The following is a 20,959-nucleotide window of genomic DNA, read 5'->3' on the forward strand; positions in this document are numbered from 1 at the left end:
TCAACATCCAACAACCTATGCTAATATCCTGAAGTCTACTTTGGGTTTCCAAGCAGGCATTAATGTCTCTGCTAGGCTGGCAGCTACCTTCAAATCTCTTTGGGCTGGACTTAGGTGGCTAGAGAAGCATGATGTATCTTGTAATGCCACTGATCAGCTGAAACCCCATAATGTATGATATATGACAACAGCAGCCAGCCCTAGACTATTAGATATGCCAAGACCCTGGAGCAGACTGTGTGTATATCTGAAAAAATATCCTGTTAATCTATTGGCTACTGCGTGGGAAGCTGGGCAAGAATTGAGAAACAGCATCCTTATTAATAATGTACAGGAGTTACTAGGCCAGGCTGGAGGATTAGCTCGTGATCACTGTGTTTGGAGGTGGAATACCGGCGAGGGTTCTGGAAGCTGAAGTCACTACCAGGTCAGAATAAATGTATCCGCCAGGTTCAAGGCTTTTGAGAGTCAGACGATTCAGAGCTTTGGTTCAATCTGTGAGCACAATGACCTTTGTACATATGTGATCTTATATCCACTCCTATTGTGTATTATACTCACCTACTTTGTTTTAAGATTAGAATTCCTTTGGGGGTAAAACCAGCCTAGCAGACTCTGGTCCTGATTCTGATTTGGGCCTCTAGGCACTATTGTAATACAAATAAGTGCTAATGAATTAATGGAGAATATGGTTGAATTTAAGTGGAAGAGAGAAGGATGGAAGAAGGAGGGATGGATGTGTTGAGGTGGAAGAGAAATGTTTGCATAAATTCAAATTAGTTTCAAATAAGCATCTGAAGTTTGGAGGATTTTTCTGAATTGAATCTCTGACTCTTCTGAGTTGGGGTCTGTCTGGCTATGCATTTAATGCACTGCATGCATTTACACCAGTGCAAAACTAATGCAAAATTGGGGTACAATCTTTTACAACCACTAGACCAGGTCCATGAGTCTGGCTGAGCAGCACACAGGACAGGGCTAGAGGGGAAGGGACAAAATTGGCTGTATGCCACTTTTGCACTCCATGCCCAATATCTGTGGCTGGAAGATAATGAATGAATCATAGAATCATAGAACATCAGGGTTGGAAGGGACCTCAGGAGGTCATCTATTAATGCAAAGCTCAATCAGCCTTTGGCCCAATTCAGTGCAGCCTTAGCTATGTCTCTAAGCTATGTCACCAGGTAATGTCCCTCTGTCCCAAGGGACCATTATTAGAGCCAGACATATCCCAGATATAGAAGATATAAGCTACCTGAATATTCCTCTGTATAAGAAAAATGTTTGTGTAGCAGGGAAAGCTGGTTATAGGGCTGCTTAGTGCTGCTGGTGTAGTGTAAAGTAGCCTTATGGAGGGTGGCACAATGTGGTCCAGTTTCTATTCACTTTGCTTGAATGTAACTGACTGCACACATTTTGAAGCATTGGAAATCAGGCTCTTGCCTTTCAGAAAATATTCATTACTGTTGATTTTATTCCCTCCTCCGCCCCTCCCCCCCACCCCGCAAAGATGGGGTATCATATAGTAAAAACCTTGTTTGTTATCACAATTACCACAGATATTTCCTAGTCTAAATATAGAGTGAAAAACTGTTGTATTACCAAGATGTGGTATCTGTTTGCAAATGCTATATTTTAACAGTGACCAGTATATAAGGGAATCAACTTTTTTTTCTCTGATGATACGTACTGTAAATGCTCTACAAATCTCATGAGGCAGAAGAGACCTCATGCTGAGTACCATTGCCAATAGCATTGCTCTGACCAAATGCTCTCACTTAAACTTATAATGACAAGGAATAATGACAGAGTGCACAAAGACCATAATTCCAGAAGCTGAGCAATGCGTTTGTATCTTTTAAGAAATGGATGGATTATCTAGGGAATTTGGTCTACACCGGATAAAAGCCAGCTTAATTTCTGAGAGCAAATGTGGGATAATACGTCTTTTCTGAACATGAAATTAGGGCAGGGGAGGGAATTAAATAAAGCAGAATAATGAATTGGGCAATACAAAACCTTTACCAGAAATGCTGTTGCCTGTTTTTATTCTTCCTTGATAAGACTATTTTGAGGAAGAAAATCCTGAGTTTAACTGTATCTAGCAAGCCCCATATATATCACAAAGGAGTAAGTAGAGATGGGGTAAGGAATCTTTCAATCCTAGCATCTCCAGCAGATCACCAATCATTCACTCCTCTTCCAAAACCATACAACTTGCTTATCATTCCTCCATTGATGGAAATACAAACAGAACCAGTTAATTTAGACTGGATACAAAAGAAGGTAAACTTTATATAAGAGCACACATTCTATTCTCAAGGCTCCCTAATCTACATGCATGTCTAGCATGTACCACTCAGGAGCAAAAAACATAGGACCCCCCTCCTGTATTTCTTAGGAACATGGGAATTTTCATACTGGATCAGATTCAAGGTCTATCTAGTCCTGTATCCTGTCAGTACCAGAGACTTCAGAGGAAAGTATAAGAAATCCACAGTAGGTAGATGTGGGATAATTTACCTCTACCTCTAACATAAATCCCATCTTGATCTCTAATATTTAGAGATTGGCTTAAACTGTGAAGCATAAAGTTTAATAATCTTCCAAAAATTTGTTTTAATTAATTATGAAAATTCTGGATATTCTTGATATCTGCATAAGTATCCAATCCCTTTGTGAATATTTTTAAGTTATTGGTTTCCTGCAGAAATGAGTTCTCAGGTTTACTTACATGTTTCATAAAAAAGTATCAGTTTTGAATTTCCCAACTTTTACTTTCATTGAATATCCCCTTGTTCTCATGTTATGAGACATGAAGAACAGAAGTTCCTGGTCTCAATTCTCTATATCATTCATTATTTCATATACTTTTACCATGCCCCCTCTTGTTCATTTCCTTTCTCTGATTCATTTCCTTTCTGTCTTCACAGGAAGGTGTTTCTTCCCTTCCTCTCACTCTCTCTGAACCCCATTTAGGTCAGCACTGTCCTTTTTGAGATGCAGTGATGAGTACTGCATACAGTATTCCAGATGAGGCTGCACCATTGGATTTATTCAAAGACATTGTTATACACTTTATAGTATTCACCATTCCATCCCTATGCATCCTAGCATTTTGTTTGCCTTTTGACTGCAGTTACACATTGAGCAGAGGTCTTCACCAAGCTGTCTATAAATGATGCATGGGTCCCTTTCTTCAACTGATAGAATTAATCTAGAACCCTGTATATGAATATTTTAATACAGCATGCTGTAGTATGGCCTAGAGGATAGTGCCAAGGACTAGGGATCTGGGTTCTATTCCCAGTTCTGCTGAGTGATCTTGGGCAAGTCACTTTTCCCACTGGGTGCTTCAGCTTCCCTATTTGTAAAATAAGGATGATGAGACCTCCTTTTGGAAAGCACTTTGAAATCTATTGCTGAAAAGTGCCATGTAAGAGCCAGGAATTACTATCGTTTTCCCTCCAATGTGCATTAGGATGAATTTCATTTGCCATCATGTTGCCCATTCATGTAGCTTGTTTACATCTCTCTGAAGTTCCCCAAAGTCTGTTCTGGTGCTGACTAACCTAAATAACTTTCATCAGCAAGTTTTGCTACATCATTACTCATGCCCATTTCAGATCATTAATATTTATCAACATGGGATTTAATACAGAACCAAGGAGCATCCTGCAGTTAACCTTTGGCTATGATAAAAACTGACCATTTACTCCTACTCTTTGCTTTCTGTTTCTGAACCTGTTTTTGATCCATGACAATGCATTTTATGGCTAAGGAAGTCATTGTGGTGCATTACATAACCTGACTGTCCTATTCTGATCATTTAAAAGATCCAGCTGCCACTGCCAGATATACAGAGCTAAATTTTGTACACTGGAGTAGAACATGAAAAGAAATGAGCCTGTGCACCTGCAAAACACTAATGATAAAAATGATAATTGCATGGGCATTAAATTGATAATCAGTAACACCTGATACAAATGCATTGCAGATCCAAATAACAAAGCTAAGGTAACTATGTGACCCTGGAGCTGTAAGCATCTAGGTAATAATGGAAGTGTGCCAATAATTCTTCAATTTAGGAAGCACATTTTGCTCCCAAACTGATGGTTATATTAGGGGCATTAAAGTCAACTAAAAGAATCTGACTGACTTCAATGAGCTCTAGATCAAGCCTTAGACGAAGGAGAGGTCACTGGGAACTTTTCTTTTCATTGCTTCTGCAGAGCAGACAGCCATCATGGTCAGCACTCCTTAAGCACTGGCAAGTGACACTAACACTGCTTGCTGCATTCAGTACCTCAGAGGTGGCATATCTGTAAAGTGGAGGCCTGGCCAAGGCGCCAACCCCCAGTCTTCACACTGGACACCATCTGGAATGCTGTGCTGGAGGACCACATGCCACAATTTTTCAAAAGATGTAGCAAGGGCTACTAATGAGCACCTTTGCTCCAGAGCTCCTGGAGGCATGATGCTTGCATCTCCTCTGTGCAGATATGAAGTCTCCAGCTGTGCACCTCAAACAAATATTTAGACAATGTTTTTACAGTATCTACCCTGTTCTACAGAGAATTTTAATGCTCTCTCTCAAGTTCCTATCTGATAAGCCAAAACTTCACAGGTCTCACATAGTGTGAATCTGTCACCATCTTATCATTCTGAGTGCTTTTTTCCCTATTCTAGTATTACTACACTGTGTCACCACTGTAAGTTCTATGTCATCCTAACGATAATGTGGAACACATGTTATGTAACAAAAGTTAAGTGTGTGTGTGTGTACACATAGACTATATGCACACAAACACATGAGTTTTTCAGAGTAGCAGCCGTGTTAGTCTGTATTTGCAAAAAGAAAAGGAGTACTTGTGGCACCTTAGAGACTAACCAATTTATTTGAGCATGAGCTTTCATGAGCTACAGCTCACTTCATCGGATGCATTCAGTGGAAAATACAGTGGGGAGATTTATATACACAAACTTCCTCATGGCTGGACTTTACAAAAACTAGACAAGCCATTTACACCACACATTTTGCTTCTCTACAAAAGAAAAAGGACACTAAACTATCTAAACCACTGCATGACACAAGGGGCCACAATAGTGGTTCCCTTAACCCACCCAGCAATATTGTTAATCTATCCAACTATACTCTTAGCCCAGAAGAAGAATCTGTCCTACCTCAGGGCCTCTCCTTCTGCCCCTCCACCCCCATGAACATGATACAGTTCTGTGGTGACCTAGAATCCTATTTTCGACACCCCCGACTCAAGGAATATTTCCAACAAACCTCTGAACAACATATTAACCCACAGAGAGCTTCCTACCAAGACTACAAAAAGAAGGATTCTGGGTGGACTCCTTCTGAAGGTCGAAACAACAGACTGGACTTCTACATACAGTGCTTCTACCGACATGCACGGGCTGAAATTGTGGAAAAGCAGCATCACTTGCCCCATAACCTCAGCTGTGCATAACACAATGCCATCCACAGCCTCAGAAACAACTCTGACATCATAATCAAAAAGGCTGACAAAGGAGGTGCTGTCATCATCATGAATAGGTTGGATTATGAACAAGAAGCTGCTAGGCAGCTCTCCAACACCACTTTCTACAAGCCATTACCCTCTGATCCCACTGAGGGTTACCAAAAGAAACTACAGCATTTGCTCAAGAAACTCCCTGAAAAAGCACAAGAACAAATCTGCACAGACATACCCCTGGAACCCCAACCAGGGGTATTCTATTTACTACCCAAGATCCATAAACCTGGAAATCCTGGATGCCCCATCATCTCAGGCATTGGCAGCCTGACAGCAGGATTGTCTGGCTATGTACACTCCCTCCTCAGGCCCTACGCAACCAGCATTCCCAGCTATCTTCGAGACACCACTGACTTCCTGAGGAAACTACAATCCATCGGTGATCTTCCTGAAAACACCATCGTGGCCACTCTGGATGTCGAAGCCCTCTACACCAACATTCCACATAAAGATGGACTACAAGCCGTCAGGAACAGTATCCCCGATAATGTCACGGAAAACCTGATGGCTGAACTTTGTGACTTTGTCCTCACCCATAACTATTTCACATTTGGGGACAATGTATACATCGCCTTTTATGATGAGATTACTGGTTCTGTGGATGAAGGGAAAGCAGTGGATGTATTGTTTCTTGACTTTAGCAAAGCTTTTGACACGGTCTCCCATAGTATTCTTGTCAGCAAGTTAAGGAAGTATGGGCTGGATGAATGCACTATAAGGTGGGTAGAAAGCTGGCTAAATTGTCGGGCTCAACGGGTAGTGATCAATGGCTCCATGTCTAGTTGGCAGCCGGTATCAAGTGGAGTGCCCCAAGGGTCAGTCCTGGGGCTGGTTTTATTCAATATCTTCATAAATGATCTGGAGGATGGTGTGGATTGCACTCTCAGCAAATTTGCGGATGATACTAAACTGGGAGGAGTGGTAGATACGCTGGAGGGTAGGGATAGGATACAGAAGGACCTAGACCAATTGGAAGATTGGGCCAAAAGGAATCTGATGAGGTTCAATAAGGATAAGTGCAGGGTCCTGCACTTAGGACGGAAGAACCCAATGCACAGCTACAGACTAGGGACCGAATGGCTAGGCAGCAGTTCTGCAGAAAAGGACCTAGGGGTGACAGTGGACGAGAAGCTGGATATGAGTCAGCAGTGTGCCCTTGTTGCCAAGAAGGCCAATGGCATTTTGGGATGTATAAGTAGGGGCATAGCGAGCAGATCGAGGGACGTGATCGTTCCCCTCTATTCGACATTGGTGAGGCCTCATCTGGAGTACTGTGTCCAGTTTTGGGCCCCACACTTCAAGAAGGATGTGGATAAATTGGAGAGAGTCCAGCGAAGGGCAACAAAAATGATTAGGGGACTGGAACACATGAGTTATGAGGAGAGGCTGAGGGAGCTGGGATTGTTTAGCCTGCAGAAGAGAAGAATGAGGGGGGATTTGATAGCTGCTTTCAACTACCTGAAAGGGGGTTCCAAAGAGGATGGCTCTAGACTGTTCTCAATGGTAGCAGATGACAGAACGAGGAGTAATGGTCTCAAGTTGCAGTGGGGGAGGTTTAGATTGGATATTAGGAAAAACTTTTTCACTAAGAGGGTGGTGAAACACTGGAATGCGTTACCTAGGGAGGTGGTAGAATCTCCTTCCTTAGAGGTTTTTAAGGTCAGGCTTGACAAAGCCCTGGCTGGGATGATTTAACTGGGAATTGGTCCTGCTTTGAGCAGGGGGTTGGACTAGATGACCTTCTGGGGTCCCTTCCAACCCTGATATTCTATGATTCTATGATTCTATGATTCAAACCAGCGGCACTGCTATGGGTACCCACATGGCCCCACAGTATGCCAACATTTTTATGGCTGACTTAGAACAACGCTTCCACAGCTCTCGTCCCCTAATGCCCCTACTCTACTTGTGCTACACTGATGACATCTTCATCATCTGGACCCATGGAAAAGAACCCCTTGAGGAATTCCACCATGATTTCAACAATTTCCATCCCACCATCAACCTCAGCCTGGACCAGTCCACACAAGAGATCCACTTCCTGGACACTACGGTGCTAATAAGTGATGGTCACATAAACACCACCCTATACCGGAAACCTGCTAACCACTATTCCTACCTACATGCCTCCAGCTTTCATCCAGACTACACCAAACGATCCATTGTCTACAGCCAAGCTCTACGATACAACCGCATTTGCTCCAACCCCTCAGACAGAGACAAACACCTACAAGATCTCTATCAAGCGTTCTTACAACTATAATACCCACCTGCTGAAGTGAAGAAACAGATTGACAGAGCCAGAAGAGTACCCAGAAGTCACCTACTACAGGACAGGCCCAACAAAGAAAATAACAGAACGCCACTAGCCATCACCTTCAGCCCTCAACTAAAACCTCTCCAACGCATCATCAAGGATCTACAACCTATCCTGAAGGACGACCCATCACTCTCACAGATCTTGGGAGACAGGTCAGTCCTTGCTTACAGACAGCCCCCCAACATGAAGCAAATACTCACCACCAACCACACACCACACAATAGAACCACTAATCCAGGAACATATCCTTGCAACAAAGCCCGTTGCCAACTGTGTCCACATATCTATTCAGGGGACACCATCATAGGGCCTAATCACATCAGCCACACCATCAGAGGCTCGTTCACCTGCACATCTACCAATGTGATATATGTCATCATGTGCCAGCAATGCCCCTCTGCCATGTACATTGGTCAAACTGGACAGTCTCTACGTAAAAGAATAAATGGACACAAATCAGATGTCAAGAATTATAACATGCATAAACCAGTCGGAGAACACTTCAATCTCTCTGGTCACTCGATTACAGACCTAAAGTGGCAATACTTCAACAAAAAACCTTCAAAAACAGACCCGCAACGAGAAACTGCTGAACTGGAATTAATTTGCAAACTGGATACAATTAACTTAGGCTTGAATAGAGAGACTGGGAGTGGCTGTGTCATTACACAAAGTAAAACTATTTCCCCATGTTTATCCCCACCCCCCACTGTTCCTCAGACGTTCTTGTCAACTGCTGGAAATGGCCCACCTTGATTATCACTACAAAAGGTTCCCTCTGCCCCGTTCTCCTGCTGGTAATAGCTCACCTTAACTGATCACTCTCGTTACAGTGTGTATGATAACACCCATTGTTCCATGTTCTCTATGTATATAAATCTCCCCACTGTATTTTCCACTGAATGCATCCGATGAAGTGAGCTGTAGCTCACGAAAGCTTATGCTCAAATTAATTGGTTAGTCTCTAAGGTGCCACAAGTCCTCCTTTTCTTTTTACATGAGTTGTTTGTTTGTTTTGAATCCTTTTTTTTTTTTTGCAGAGGAGAGTAAGAGAAGATCAAAGTACTTACATACAATTTGTAGTTCACATATTCTTTGCCTTTCTTTTTATACTTGTGTGAGCCAACACTTTTTTGGAACTTAAAAATTCAATATGCTCCTTTTTTTCTTTTTCGAGGTTATTATAGTCTCCAGCTATATAAAGGGATGCTTTCTAATCTTGTTCTTTTTCTTTAAAGATATATTCAAAGTTTCTCGCAGCTGGATGTTAACTGCAATAATGGGAATTTTACACCTTCTAATATATATATCTCTATCTAGGTACTTTTATGGACCCTATCACTTTAATATCTGAGCACTGAAGTAGCTGCTGTTTCTGCCAAGCATCTGGTATGGGCAGCTGTCAGACAGGCTGCTGGATTTGATGGACCAATGGTCTGATCTGGTGTGGCAATATCTATGTACCATAAACATTTGTCTTACTGCAATATCTGGTAATGCTTTATTATTCTGGATTACATAATGCAGTTTAATACGCTATATGAATTCAACCGCCATATTGCAATCATTAGTTTAATTTAGCAAAGGTATGCATATTGAAGTCACTTACATCTAATGTGCTTAACACACTGAACTAGACATCTTCTATCTAATGTGACATAATGCTACACAAACCATGATGTTCCTTTGGTTGTAATGACATTATCTATTAAAATAGTTCCCTGTTTATTGAATACTGTCACTCTGACTGAAAGAACATCAGTAGGAGTAAATGGAAACTTCTCTTCCTGGTTTCCCACAGCGCAATGGGCCCACAAACTCACTGGAACAATTTTCTCTTACGAAGACTTTTCTCAAACCCTGTTTGTATGTTCTGTGTTACGTCACTTTTCATGTTAAGAAAGAAAGAGCTAATGATGCACAGCATTGCATATGGATGCTTAAAACCACTTTACACACTGAGGTTACACTTTTCTGACAAAATGTCAATGTCCTGCCATACCCATTCAGCATCACTGGGTTAGTTCCATTTGCTTTTGAAAGCACTGCTTATATATGAATTCCAGAGGATAAAAATGATTTATGAACTCTGTCACACAGAACAGCAAAAACAGAAGCAACTTTTAGGAACCTGAAGCAATTGAACTGAATCCCAATCTTTAAAGACATCATGAATAAGATTTACCTTCTCATAAACTTGGGTGGCTGGAACATGACTGGTTTCAGAGTAGCAGCTGTGTTAGTCTGTATCCGCAAAAAGAAAAGGAGTATTTGTGGCACCTTAGAGACTAACAAATTTATTTGAGCATAAGCTTTGTTAGTCTCTAAAGTGCCACAAGTACTCCTTTTTTTTTTGTGGAACGTGACTGTTTTTCATCTCATCTGTTTGGGTTGCTTCACTGCATAACATATACAACCTGAGCCTGTTCCCAATGAAGTCAAATGGGAGGTTTGCAATTGCCTTCAACAGCAGAAGGACTAGCTCCAAAGGAGAGGGTTTATATATATGCAGCTCTGCCCTACTTTTCTTTAAAGTTGCTTTTTTAAAAAAAAAAAAAAAGTGCAGCGCTCTATAGTAATGATCCAAAACATGCATGCTTCTGCAATGGTAAATGGGAATCTTTCTGGCCCAAGTGTATAGAATATTATTACACGTCATTTGTTTTTGTTAAAGATGATGTTTGGGTTGCAAGTTTGGCAGACTTGAAATGTGGCCATTCCTTTTTTGGTATATTGTGTCAAATTCACTATTCACCATTCACTAACAAGACTTAAGTTGGGGTAAGACAAAGCAAATTTCTGTTAAAATAACAAAAGTAACATATTGCCCTATAATAAAGAGATGCCCTATAATAAACAAGTAACATATTGCCCTATAATAAAGAGAACAAAAACAAGGCTGAAAGTACTACTTTTTGTGAAATTGAGTCTACTGTTGCTTAATTACGGCTTTTCCAAAAGAAAAAAGAGGGACAGTTTTAAAAAAGGGGAGGAGCCATAAATACTTTAAATCCCAAACTTTGTGATTAAAAATGGCATTTGAAGTCAAAATTAAAATGAAAATTTTTATTTCACTTAAAAAATTCTAATTTTTTATTCAACGCATTTCAAGAGGATTTTTTCCAGCAGGAATTTCTGTGGGAAATAATTCCCTTTTCCAACTAGCTCTTATTATTACTCGTGATAATTATAATATTTCCACATAACTGTAGGGGAAATGCTGTATTTATTATATCAGCATAAGCAAATGATCACTAGCATACCAGATCAGACCAGCAGTGCACCTAGTCATGCATGTCTCACAGTGACCAGTAGCAGAGACTTCCGAGGATGGTGCAAGAAAGCCCATAATTTGCAATCACAGATTAACCTTCCCATACAGGAAGTTTCTCCCTATTCTTAGGCCAGGTCTACACTAAGAAACATTTGTTGGTACACTAATGTCTGGTAGAGTATGTGATTACTTTGATGACTATTTTTCACAGGGGCAAAAGCCCTAATGTAGAAGCAGTTATACCAGCATACATATTCTTGCCAGCATAGTTTATTTCACTCAGGGAATTGGTATAAGCTATACCACCAAAAGTGTACTCTTGCCAGTGTAAACTGCATCTGTACTAGGATGGTTTGGCGGCTCAGCAATACCGGTACAGCTACCTTGACAAATCTTTTCTAGCTTAGGCCTTGCCTAAGGCAGTTAGTGGTTGCGTTGTGTCCTGAAGCATGAGGATTTGTATCTTCCGTTTTTTCATTTTTTCTAATATAACTATCAATGTGCTCATTGACATAAATGTATTTAACGCTTTTTTTTTTTTTTTTAATCCTACTAAGATCTTAACCCTTATCTCTTGTGGAAGAGGAGTTTCAGAGATTAAAAATAATACTTTTCATGTAATACATAAATAATCAGTTTCATAAGCTGCCTTTCAATTTAATTATAGGTGTTCTCTTGTTCTTGTATTAAAGGAAAGGTTAGTAACAGCACCCAATTTATTTCTACTTTACCACTGATTTCATGTTTCTCATTTCTCCCCTTCCTTGTCTTCTCTTTAAACAATCTTACACTTTCACATGGCAGCCTTTACATGCCTCTGATCATTAGTTGACCACCTTTGTGCCCTTTTACATCTGCTATATCTTCTTTTGGAATATATGGTGATCAGTACTGAACATATTAATCAAGGGGATACTTATACTATGATATTTTAATAATATGTAACATTTTCAGCAATATTTTCTGTCCTATTCTGGTAACATTTTGTTTTCAATGTTGCTTGCCATTGCACACTGAACAGGTGTTTTGAATAAGGTGTTTTCTTCGTTTTCAGATTTTGCATCCACCATACTGTAAGTCTCACATTCATGACTCTTGACTGATTGCAAAATTTGGCTATGATTTAACAAAAATATTTTCTCTTTCACCTATCTACTGCAGGGAGGAAAAAAACAGAGATTCCAAGGCCAGAAGGGATGACTGTGATCATGTAGTCTGACCTCCTGTATAACCCTGACCCAGGTAGTAACTAGATCTATGTTCTGTGAGGGTTCATTGAAGACATGCTTTCCAATGATATATATTATGGGCGAAATTCTAGCAAAAATTCCATTGACTTCAATGGGGCCAAGATTTTATCCTATGGGTATAATAGTCTGACCAAATACTCTAGCTTCTGTGAACTGTGTAGCATGCCATGGATCTGATTTTCAAAGGTGATGAACATAAGCAACTCCAGGAAAAGTCAATGGGGCCTGGAGTATTCAAATGCCCCTTAGTCTGACTTTGAAATAGGCCAAATTAAGCCATGGGTGGTTTGAAGGAGCTTTGTTTTGTAAGTGATTCACTGCTAGCTGATGAAATGGAGTTAGTTTATTTCTACTTGAATCTTCGGGATGTTTTATGATGTTAGATTAATTGTCAGGACACCTACAGCTCTTGCATAGGCATTTCCTTTATTATTACTTACATAGAAAAAAACAAACAAATATCCAAAGATCAGATCTGAAGTATTTACGGAGGGCTGATCACTTGAAGGCAAACATTCGGGACATGTCAAATGCTGCTAGATCCATATAATGGATTCCCACAGCATTCATAGCCTTACAAGAGCAGAAGCAGAAAGTAACAGTTCAAATATCTTAGGCACAATATGCTACATCAGACTTGCCTTTTTTAAAAAACAATACATTTTTAATTCTAACTCACTTCTGCCGAGAGCAGACCAATGGACTGATGCAATGAAGAACATCCCCCTTTGTTCTTTTTTTGTCATGTATCTGGGGGATGATAATTCAAGACCATTTCTCTTTGCTAGGTTTTAATTCTGTGTAAAATAGTTTGAGACTATTTAAGCCCTGGTGCCTTTTGTCATTACACATCACTAGGGCCCTACCAAATTCACTGCCATGAAAAATGCATCACGGACCATGAAATCTGGTCTCCCCCTGTGAAATCTGGTCTTTTGTGTGCTTTTACCCTACACTATACAGATTTCATAGGGGAGACCAGTGTTTCTCAAATTGGGAATCCTGAGCCAAAAGGGAGTTGCAAGGGGGTTGGAAGGTTATTTTAGGAGGGTACAGTATTGCCACCCTTACTTCTGCGCTGCCTTCAGAGTTGGGCGGCCGCAGAGGAGCACCTGTTGGCTGGCCGCCCAGCTCTGAAGGTGGTGCCCTACCAACAGCAGCACAGAAGTAAGGGTGGCAATCCCATATCATGCCACCCCTATTTTTGCGCTGCTGCTGGCGGTGTCTCTGCCTTCAGAGCTGGGCGTCCGACCAGCAGCCGCTGCTCTCCAGCTGCCCAGCTCTGAAGGGAGCACCGCTGCCAGCAGCAGCGCAGAAGTAATGGTAGCAGTACTGAAACCCTCCTATACTAACCTTGAAACTCCCCCCGCAAACCCCTTATTGGGTCAGGACCACTACAAGTACAACACAGTTAAATTTCATATTTAAATAGCTGAAATCATGAAATTTGCAATTTTTAAAATCCTCTGATCGTGAAATTGACCAAAATAGACTGTGAATTTGATAGGGCCCTACACATCACCTAACTTTCATGTTGCTTTTGAATGACATCAGAATCAGTGTGTGGAGTAATAGCTTGCTCTCCTATTATTCTAAGTATTACCTACATATATTATGTAGAATGATTGCCCTTAAAAATGTACATATCTTGCCTTTCATAAACTTTGCCAGAGAAAACATTACCTCATAATTTGCAGTATCCCCTACAGAGTACCCAGCGATTAGGAGGGAATGCTATATAGTTTTCTGAAGCAGCATTAAGGCAATTGGCAGTTTCAAAGAATGACCTCTGTATCTTTGTTTCAATTGACTGTTATTACATTGCTAAGCTATTACTTATTATCTGCTCTTAAAGTATTTACCCATTTAATCTGAGATACTGCTTTTTTAATAAGTGATCTTTAATCATAGAATCATAGAATATCAGGGTTAGAAGGGACCTCAGGAGGTCATCTAGTCCAACCCTCTGCTCAAAGCAGGACCAATCCCCAACTAAATCATCCCAGCCAGGGCTTTGTCAAGCCTGACCTTAAAAATATCTAAGGAAGGAGATTCCACCACCTCCCTAGGTAACGCATTCCAGTGTTTCACCACCCTCCTAGTGAAAAAGTTTTTCCTAATATCCAACCTAAACCTCCCCCACTGCAACTTGACACCATTCCTCCTTGTTCTGTCATCAGCTACCACTGAGAACAGTCTAGAGCCATCCTCTTTGGAACCCCCTTTCAGGTAGTTGAAAGCAGCTATCAAATCCCCCCTCATTCTTCTCTTCTGCAGACTAAACAATCCCAGTTCCCTCAGCCTCTCCTCATAAATCATGTGTTCCAGACCCCTAATCATTTTTGTTGCCCTCCGCTGGACTCTTTACAATTTTTCCACATCCTCCTTGTAGTGTGGGGCCCAAAACTGGACACAGTACTCCAGATGAGGCCTCACCAATGTTGAATAGAGGGGAACGATCACGTCCCTCGATCTGCTGGCAATGCCCCTACGTATACAGCCCAAAATGCCATTGGCTTTCTTGGCAACAAGGGCACACTGTTGACTCATATCCAGCTTCTCATACACTGTAACCCCTAGCTCCTTTTCTGCAGAAATGCTGCCAAGCCATTCGGTCCCTAGTCTGTAGCGGTGCATGGGATTCTTCCGTCCTAAGTGCAGGACTGTGCACTTGTCCTTGTTGAACCTCATCAGATTTCTTTTGGCCCAATCCTCCAATTTGTCTACATCCCTCTGTACCCTATCCCTACCCTCCAGAGTATCTACCTCTCCTCCCAGTTTAGTGTCATCTGCAAACTTGCTGAGGGTGCAATCCACACCATCCTCCAGATCATTTATGAAGATATTGAACAAAACCGGCCCCAGGACCGACCCTTGGGGCACTCCACTTGATACCGGCTGCCATCTAGACATGGAGCCATTGATCACTACTCGTTGAGCCCGACAATCTAGCCAACTTTCTATCCACCTTACAGTCCATTCATCCAGCCCATACTTCTTTAACTTGCTGGCAAGAATACTGTGGGAGACCGTGTCAAAAGCTTTGCTAAAGTCAAGGAACAACATGTCCACTGCTTTCCCCTCATCCACAGAGCCAGTTATCTCATCATAGAAGGCAATTAGACTTAATCAGGCATGACTTGCCCTTGGTGAATCCATGCTAACTGTTCCTGATCACTTTCCTCTCCTCTAAGTGCTTCAGAATTGATTCCTTGAGGACCTGCTCCATGACTTTTCCAGGGACTGAGGTGAGGCTGACTGGCCTGTAGTTCCCAGGATCCTCCTTCTTCCCTTTTTTAAAGATGGGCACTACATTAGCCTTTTTCCAGTCATCCGGGACTTCCCCGGATCGCCATGAGTTTTCAAAGATAATGGCCAATGGCTCTGCAATCACGTCCACCAACTCCTTTAGCACTCTCGGATGCAGTGCATCCGGCCCCATGGACTTGTGTTCATTCAGCTTTTCTAAATAGTCCCGAACCACTTCTTTCTCCACAGAGGGCTGGTCACCTCCTCCCCATGCTGTGTTGCCCAGTGCAGTAGTCTGGGAACTAACCTTGTTCGTGAAGACAGAGGCAAAAAAAGCATTGAGTACATTAGCTTTTTCCACATCCTCTGTCAAAATCAACATGCACCTAGTGTCTAAATATAAATCTAATTCTTGCCTGAACTAGTTTAATATGAATACATAAACTTGAGAGCTCTCAATTAGTTATAATTCCTATTTTCTCTGCCTACAAAATTCCTTTTATTTATCTTTTTATTGAGAGGATGTGTGTACCTTAAGTACTCTTTATTTGAAGGTAAATCCTGATCATTATATATAAGGCACAGTACATGACAATGGTATGGTGCTTATATTGGGTAAGTGATATGAAATGGCAAATGCAACTAGGAACATGGGGTAAAATTAAGAAAGGGGAAATGATGAGCAATAATAACTTTCTGGTTGTGAGATCTATATATTATTAGTAGGTAGGTACCCCATGAAAGTGCATGTCACTTAATAGACAGATAAGAAACAGAATCCTTGTACCAAAGAGCACACAATTTTAAGGGTCCGTGGCCCAGATCCATAAAGCATTCATATTTAGGTGCTTAACTTCCATTGATTTCAGTGGGAGATAGGAACCTAAATACCTTTGAGGGCTGGGGCTCTTGTGTCTGCACAAAGGGAGTGGGATCTGATTTCAGGATCAGGGCCTCAGTTATGGCATAACTTGACAAATACTTTTTACCTTTTTCTTTGACAACTGGAGTCTTCATTGCTTGTTTTCTTGTGGCCCCTGAAAAAGTGACAATTTTGTATACATTATGGGAAGAGAAGGAATGAAGGACCAGGTACAGCAATAATTTCATGCAGTAGCTTTGGCTGATGTTTCATGTATCAAAAGCTCATAGGCTTTTAAAAATCTTTTATTCTATGTGACACTGTTCTTTAAAGGGAAACACTAGGGTTTAGAGGGTTTGTGGAAGGAGATTTTTTCAGAGGGGTTTGAAGGAGAAGCTGGAGTGGTGGAAATATGATTAAAAGGGGATCAAGGCATAGAGTAGCGTAGGATCTCCAATCACAGGTAAGGAGGCACAGAAAATAGTGGGAAAAGGAAATAAAGGGAGTATCTAAACATGCACATTACACGATGTAGTAAAGGGAACAGGTGGGAAGAGAAAAAAACCCCAAGAGTAGACTATTAGGCCTTCTTTAAGATTCTTCCCCCTCACACACATGTTTGCCAGTAAGAATTTTAAAGGAAAAAGTCTGTTGTAAACAAGATCTTTTACTGTGGAATAATCTCAGAGGGTAAGCAGTGGAAGCTTAATTGCCTGGGACATTTAAATGGAACAAAACTCGAACTAAGATGATTTTGTGGATCTTTTCTATCGCTACCATCTAGTACTCCATGATTATTATTTCTACCCTTTAAAGTAGACTGCAGGTTATATGGCAATCACTTTAGGACCAACTAAGTATCATTTCCAGAAGCATGTGATTAATTAAGAATCTAGGGTGAGATTTTGAAAAGCCCAGAATGAGTTGGGCACCAAATTCTCCAGGTGCTTTAGAAAATCCCATCTCTAAATATGGACTCTTAGTCATTTAGAACTTCTATTTTTCTATTACATATTATTCTATTTTTACCTCTTTCTTTGACAAGAACTGAAGGCTTCACCTCTTTTTCTTTTGTAGGCTCTGAAAAAATTATCAGCAAAAATTGAAGCAGGGAGGTAATTATATTATCATGCCTTTATACAGTATCTGGAGCTGTGCAACAGTTTCACAAAAAATACCAAACTAGACAAGGGTTGATTAGCATTGGGTTTTGTTAAGAATCCAAAACTCAGTTTAGTTCAGCAAGGGGTTCAGTCTGGGATCTGAAAGGCAAACTATGCTCTTTCCTAGTAGACCATTTTAACCATGAAAAGATTCTATAGGATAAACTATGCCCTTAGTACACCTGAGCTCCCCCATTGTCTTCCATGGGCTTGCACAGGTGTCAATGAATTTAGCCAGTAACTGGAATTTAGTTAACAATTCTGCTAGTGAGTGATGCATAAGAAGCAGCAGACACCAGCTCTCTCTCCAGTAGGTGCACTAGCTCTGCAGATCAGACAAGAGTCAAAAATAGTAAAACCTTATTTTTATTTCTTAATCACATGTGACTTCAGAAACACAAAGGGCTCAGATCTAACAAATAAGAAGGTGCCGTTTTTGTAACTTTTCGCAGAAGATCTGTAATTTAAGGTTAAAAGGAATTGTGTGCACTGAGGCAACAATGCACTTGTTAGTGTGAACAACTGTATATTTAATAAGGGAATAGGTCATTTTTACATGTGACTAGGAGCCATTACCCTTTTCCTTTAAGGCTTCTGGAGGCTTCACTTCTTTTCTTTTAACAGGCTCTGGAAAGAAACATTTAACAATTATCAGAAGTCAGGTTAGAGAAAAAAGATGACACATGAGAAGGAAGTGAGTCATATATTTTGATATGAAAAGAGAAAATAAGACAGATGTGATAATCAAGTGGCTTTAATAACATGGAAGTAAACAGGACAATACAAAGATGTAATTAACGGAACCTTTTAGACTTAGTTTAATAAGTAACAAACCTATAATATGCCATTAGTTCTTTTGTATTCAGAGAAATTGTTAGGTTGTCTCTCAAATAGAAAATGAATAATAATGATTTATGAAGAGGAAAGTAATTTTATACATTGGTTGGCATCAGCAATGGATTTTTCCACTGCACTAAAATACAAAATGAGCACACACAGCTACAGTTCCAGTGTTAGAATTAAAACCCAGAAGATGCCAAAGGAGGCTAAGGAGAGGTTCTTTTTATCTCAGACTGACAAAAGATATGGAACTAGAGCTGGGCAATTTTTTTTCAACAAATAGTTTATTCATCCAAAAAAGCCATTTCTATCAACCCGAAACTATTCTCAACTTCATACTGAGTTGACCAAATAGTTTGGACCAAAACCAAAAAATTGAAGTGTTTTGGGAATGTTGAAACTAAACTGTTTGTTTTGACATTACTGAAACACGTAGATTTGTTGGGCTAGTTTGACAACATGACCAGAGGAGGAAGTGACAGTGTCACCCTCCTTGTCACTTTCAGCCCAGTGGTTAGGCCACTCACCTCAGATGAGGAGATTCAAAATTTCTCACAGCATGTAAAGTTCTGAAAAAATTTGATATTTCAACTTTTCCATCCCAATTTAAGACTAATCAAATTTTGAATGATCAGAATTTCACACAGCATGCAGATTCCAATTTTTGACCAGCTATGCCTTTTAATTTCAGTTTTGATGACCCTGTTGGGCATTTAATTTTGTTATTTGACACTGAACCTACAGTATATCTTGTATGTGAGCATTTAAGATAACCTGAGTGTTAGAAAGTAGTGAATTTAGATCTCATGAGAGATTATGAATCATACCCACGTAACTCCATTTGAGACTCTTTTCCAATATTGCTATTCAGACATTTAGTTGTTAAATCTATGAATTTATATTTAATTTGTGCCCTTACCTTTGTCCTTTGGAACTTCTGGCGTCTTCACAGCTTTTTGTTTTACGTGTTCTATAGCAAAATACAGTGGATTTCAGTTTTAGTGGCTAAAAATAATAGATGCACACATGATGCATTTTTAAAAAATGAAGAACTAGCAGGTAACACATGGTAAAAGCTAACCCAATATAATCCTTGTTCTCTCTTTACACCTTATGGCATTTTGTCTGCAATCACCTCTCACGTTATGTCAGATTAAGTCCCTGATTCTTGAATACGATTCATTAGCACAGACTGCTGTTCCCAAGCAGAGACCTACTGAAGTAAATGGTACTTTGCATGGATGCAGAGATCCATGTAAGTGGATCTGAATGTAAGATCAGATTCTTAGGGCCTCAGCCAAAGCCTGTTGGAGGTTAACAGGAATCTTTCCATTGACTCTAAGTTGGCTTTCAGTCAGGCCCTTCAATTCAATACCTTAGGCGGGGAATATGTATTTTGTCTCAGGAAGAGTACTGAGCACACTTATTACATTGTATAAATAATATTATATGGCACACATCTTATTAATAACCATTTCCTACTGGTGCTAATCTGTTGGCCTCTGAAGTATACAGGTCAGTGAGCATTTGCAGGGATTAAATAGGAAATGATGTTTTCAAAGGGAGGAAACAATTTTGGACCTTTTTGAATGTCACTTGTTTGGAGTGAAAGAATGTTATCATTTGTAGGAATGTGAATTAGAGTCAGTCATAATCCTTCTGAGCTGATATGGCACTTAAATGCCTAGCAGAACTACATCTCCTTGCAAAGATTACTGTAGGCTCTGGATAAGCCAATGTTAGCTAAATCCACTGTGTTAAGCCAACAGAAAATTCTCTCTAAACTAGATTTAAAACTAGTTTCCAACACTCAACAGCTGCAGGCCCTCCAGACTTCCAGGACTAGATCCCAAGGATCTGTCTTAATCCACCACTATACTCAACCTGACTTAAGACATGAGCTTTGCTAATACAAATTCATTTCCAGTGGGGACAGAGCCTTAAATTACCTGCATGCATCTGATCTGGGAGACTTAGCAGACACTATCAGCAGCACCAGAGGTTAGAGGGAGGGTGCTAGATAATCCTTCTCCCAATGTGAAGTGGGGACACACAGCCCAACAGTCCATCCCTCCCTGCTGCAGGGGAGCTCCATGAAATTTCCTAGGCGGAATGGCCCTTGAAGAAAGTCCCAGCATTCTCTAGCAATTAGGGACTAAGCAGCAGAATCAACAACTAACAGCAGCACCAGGGAGCTATCCAAGGTGTACCTGTCCCCACTCTTCGTGAGCCAGGGCTTTAGAGACACATGGCCCCAACAGCTCCCCTCTCTTTCCATCAGCCACAGGGAGCAGTGAATTTATATCATCAAATGGTCTAAATGATGTCAACCTTCAGGCTGCTCTAATTTGTGTCAGGGACTGACCTGGTCCATGATGGCCCCAGGATCAGGGAGACATAAAAATAGCTTAAAGCCACCTTTCCCCTCTCTGCCCCACACTGGTCCTCTATCAAG

The 20,959-nt window shown here is 40.6% G+C and overlaps 1 protein-coding gene across 1 annotated transcript in view; it reads right to left on the reverse strand.

Moving 5' to 3' along the window:
* Positions 1-20,959, reverse strand: part of LOC140908987 (uncharacterized) — a 153,132-nt gene that overhangs the window by 60,068 nt on the left and 72,105 nt on the right. Inside the window, exons 15-18 of the mRNA XM_073337200.1 lie at positions 19,424-19,474; positions 18,241-18,291; positions 17,531-17,581; positions 16,629-16,676 (exon numbers count right to left, since the gene is read on the reverse strand). Coding sequence (XP_073193301.1) covers positions 16,629-16,676; positions 17,531-17,581; positions 18,241-18,291; positions 19,424-19,474 — 201 coding nt within the window. The remainder of the gene's footprint in view (positions 1-16,628; positions 16,677-17,530; positions 17,582-18,240; positions 18,292-19,423; positions 19,475-20,959) is intronic.

The sequence above is a fragment of the Lepidochelys kempii genome, chromosome 3, assembly GCF_965140265.1.
Source record: "Lepidochelys kempii isolate rLepKem1 chromosome 3, rLepKem1.hap2, whole genome shotgun sequence".
NCBI lineage: Eukaryota > Metazoa > Chordata > Testudines > Cheloniidae > Lepidochelys > Lepidochelys kempii.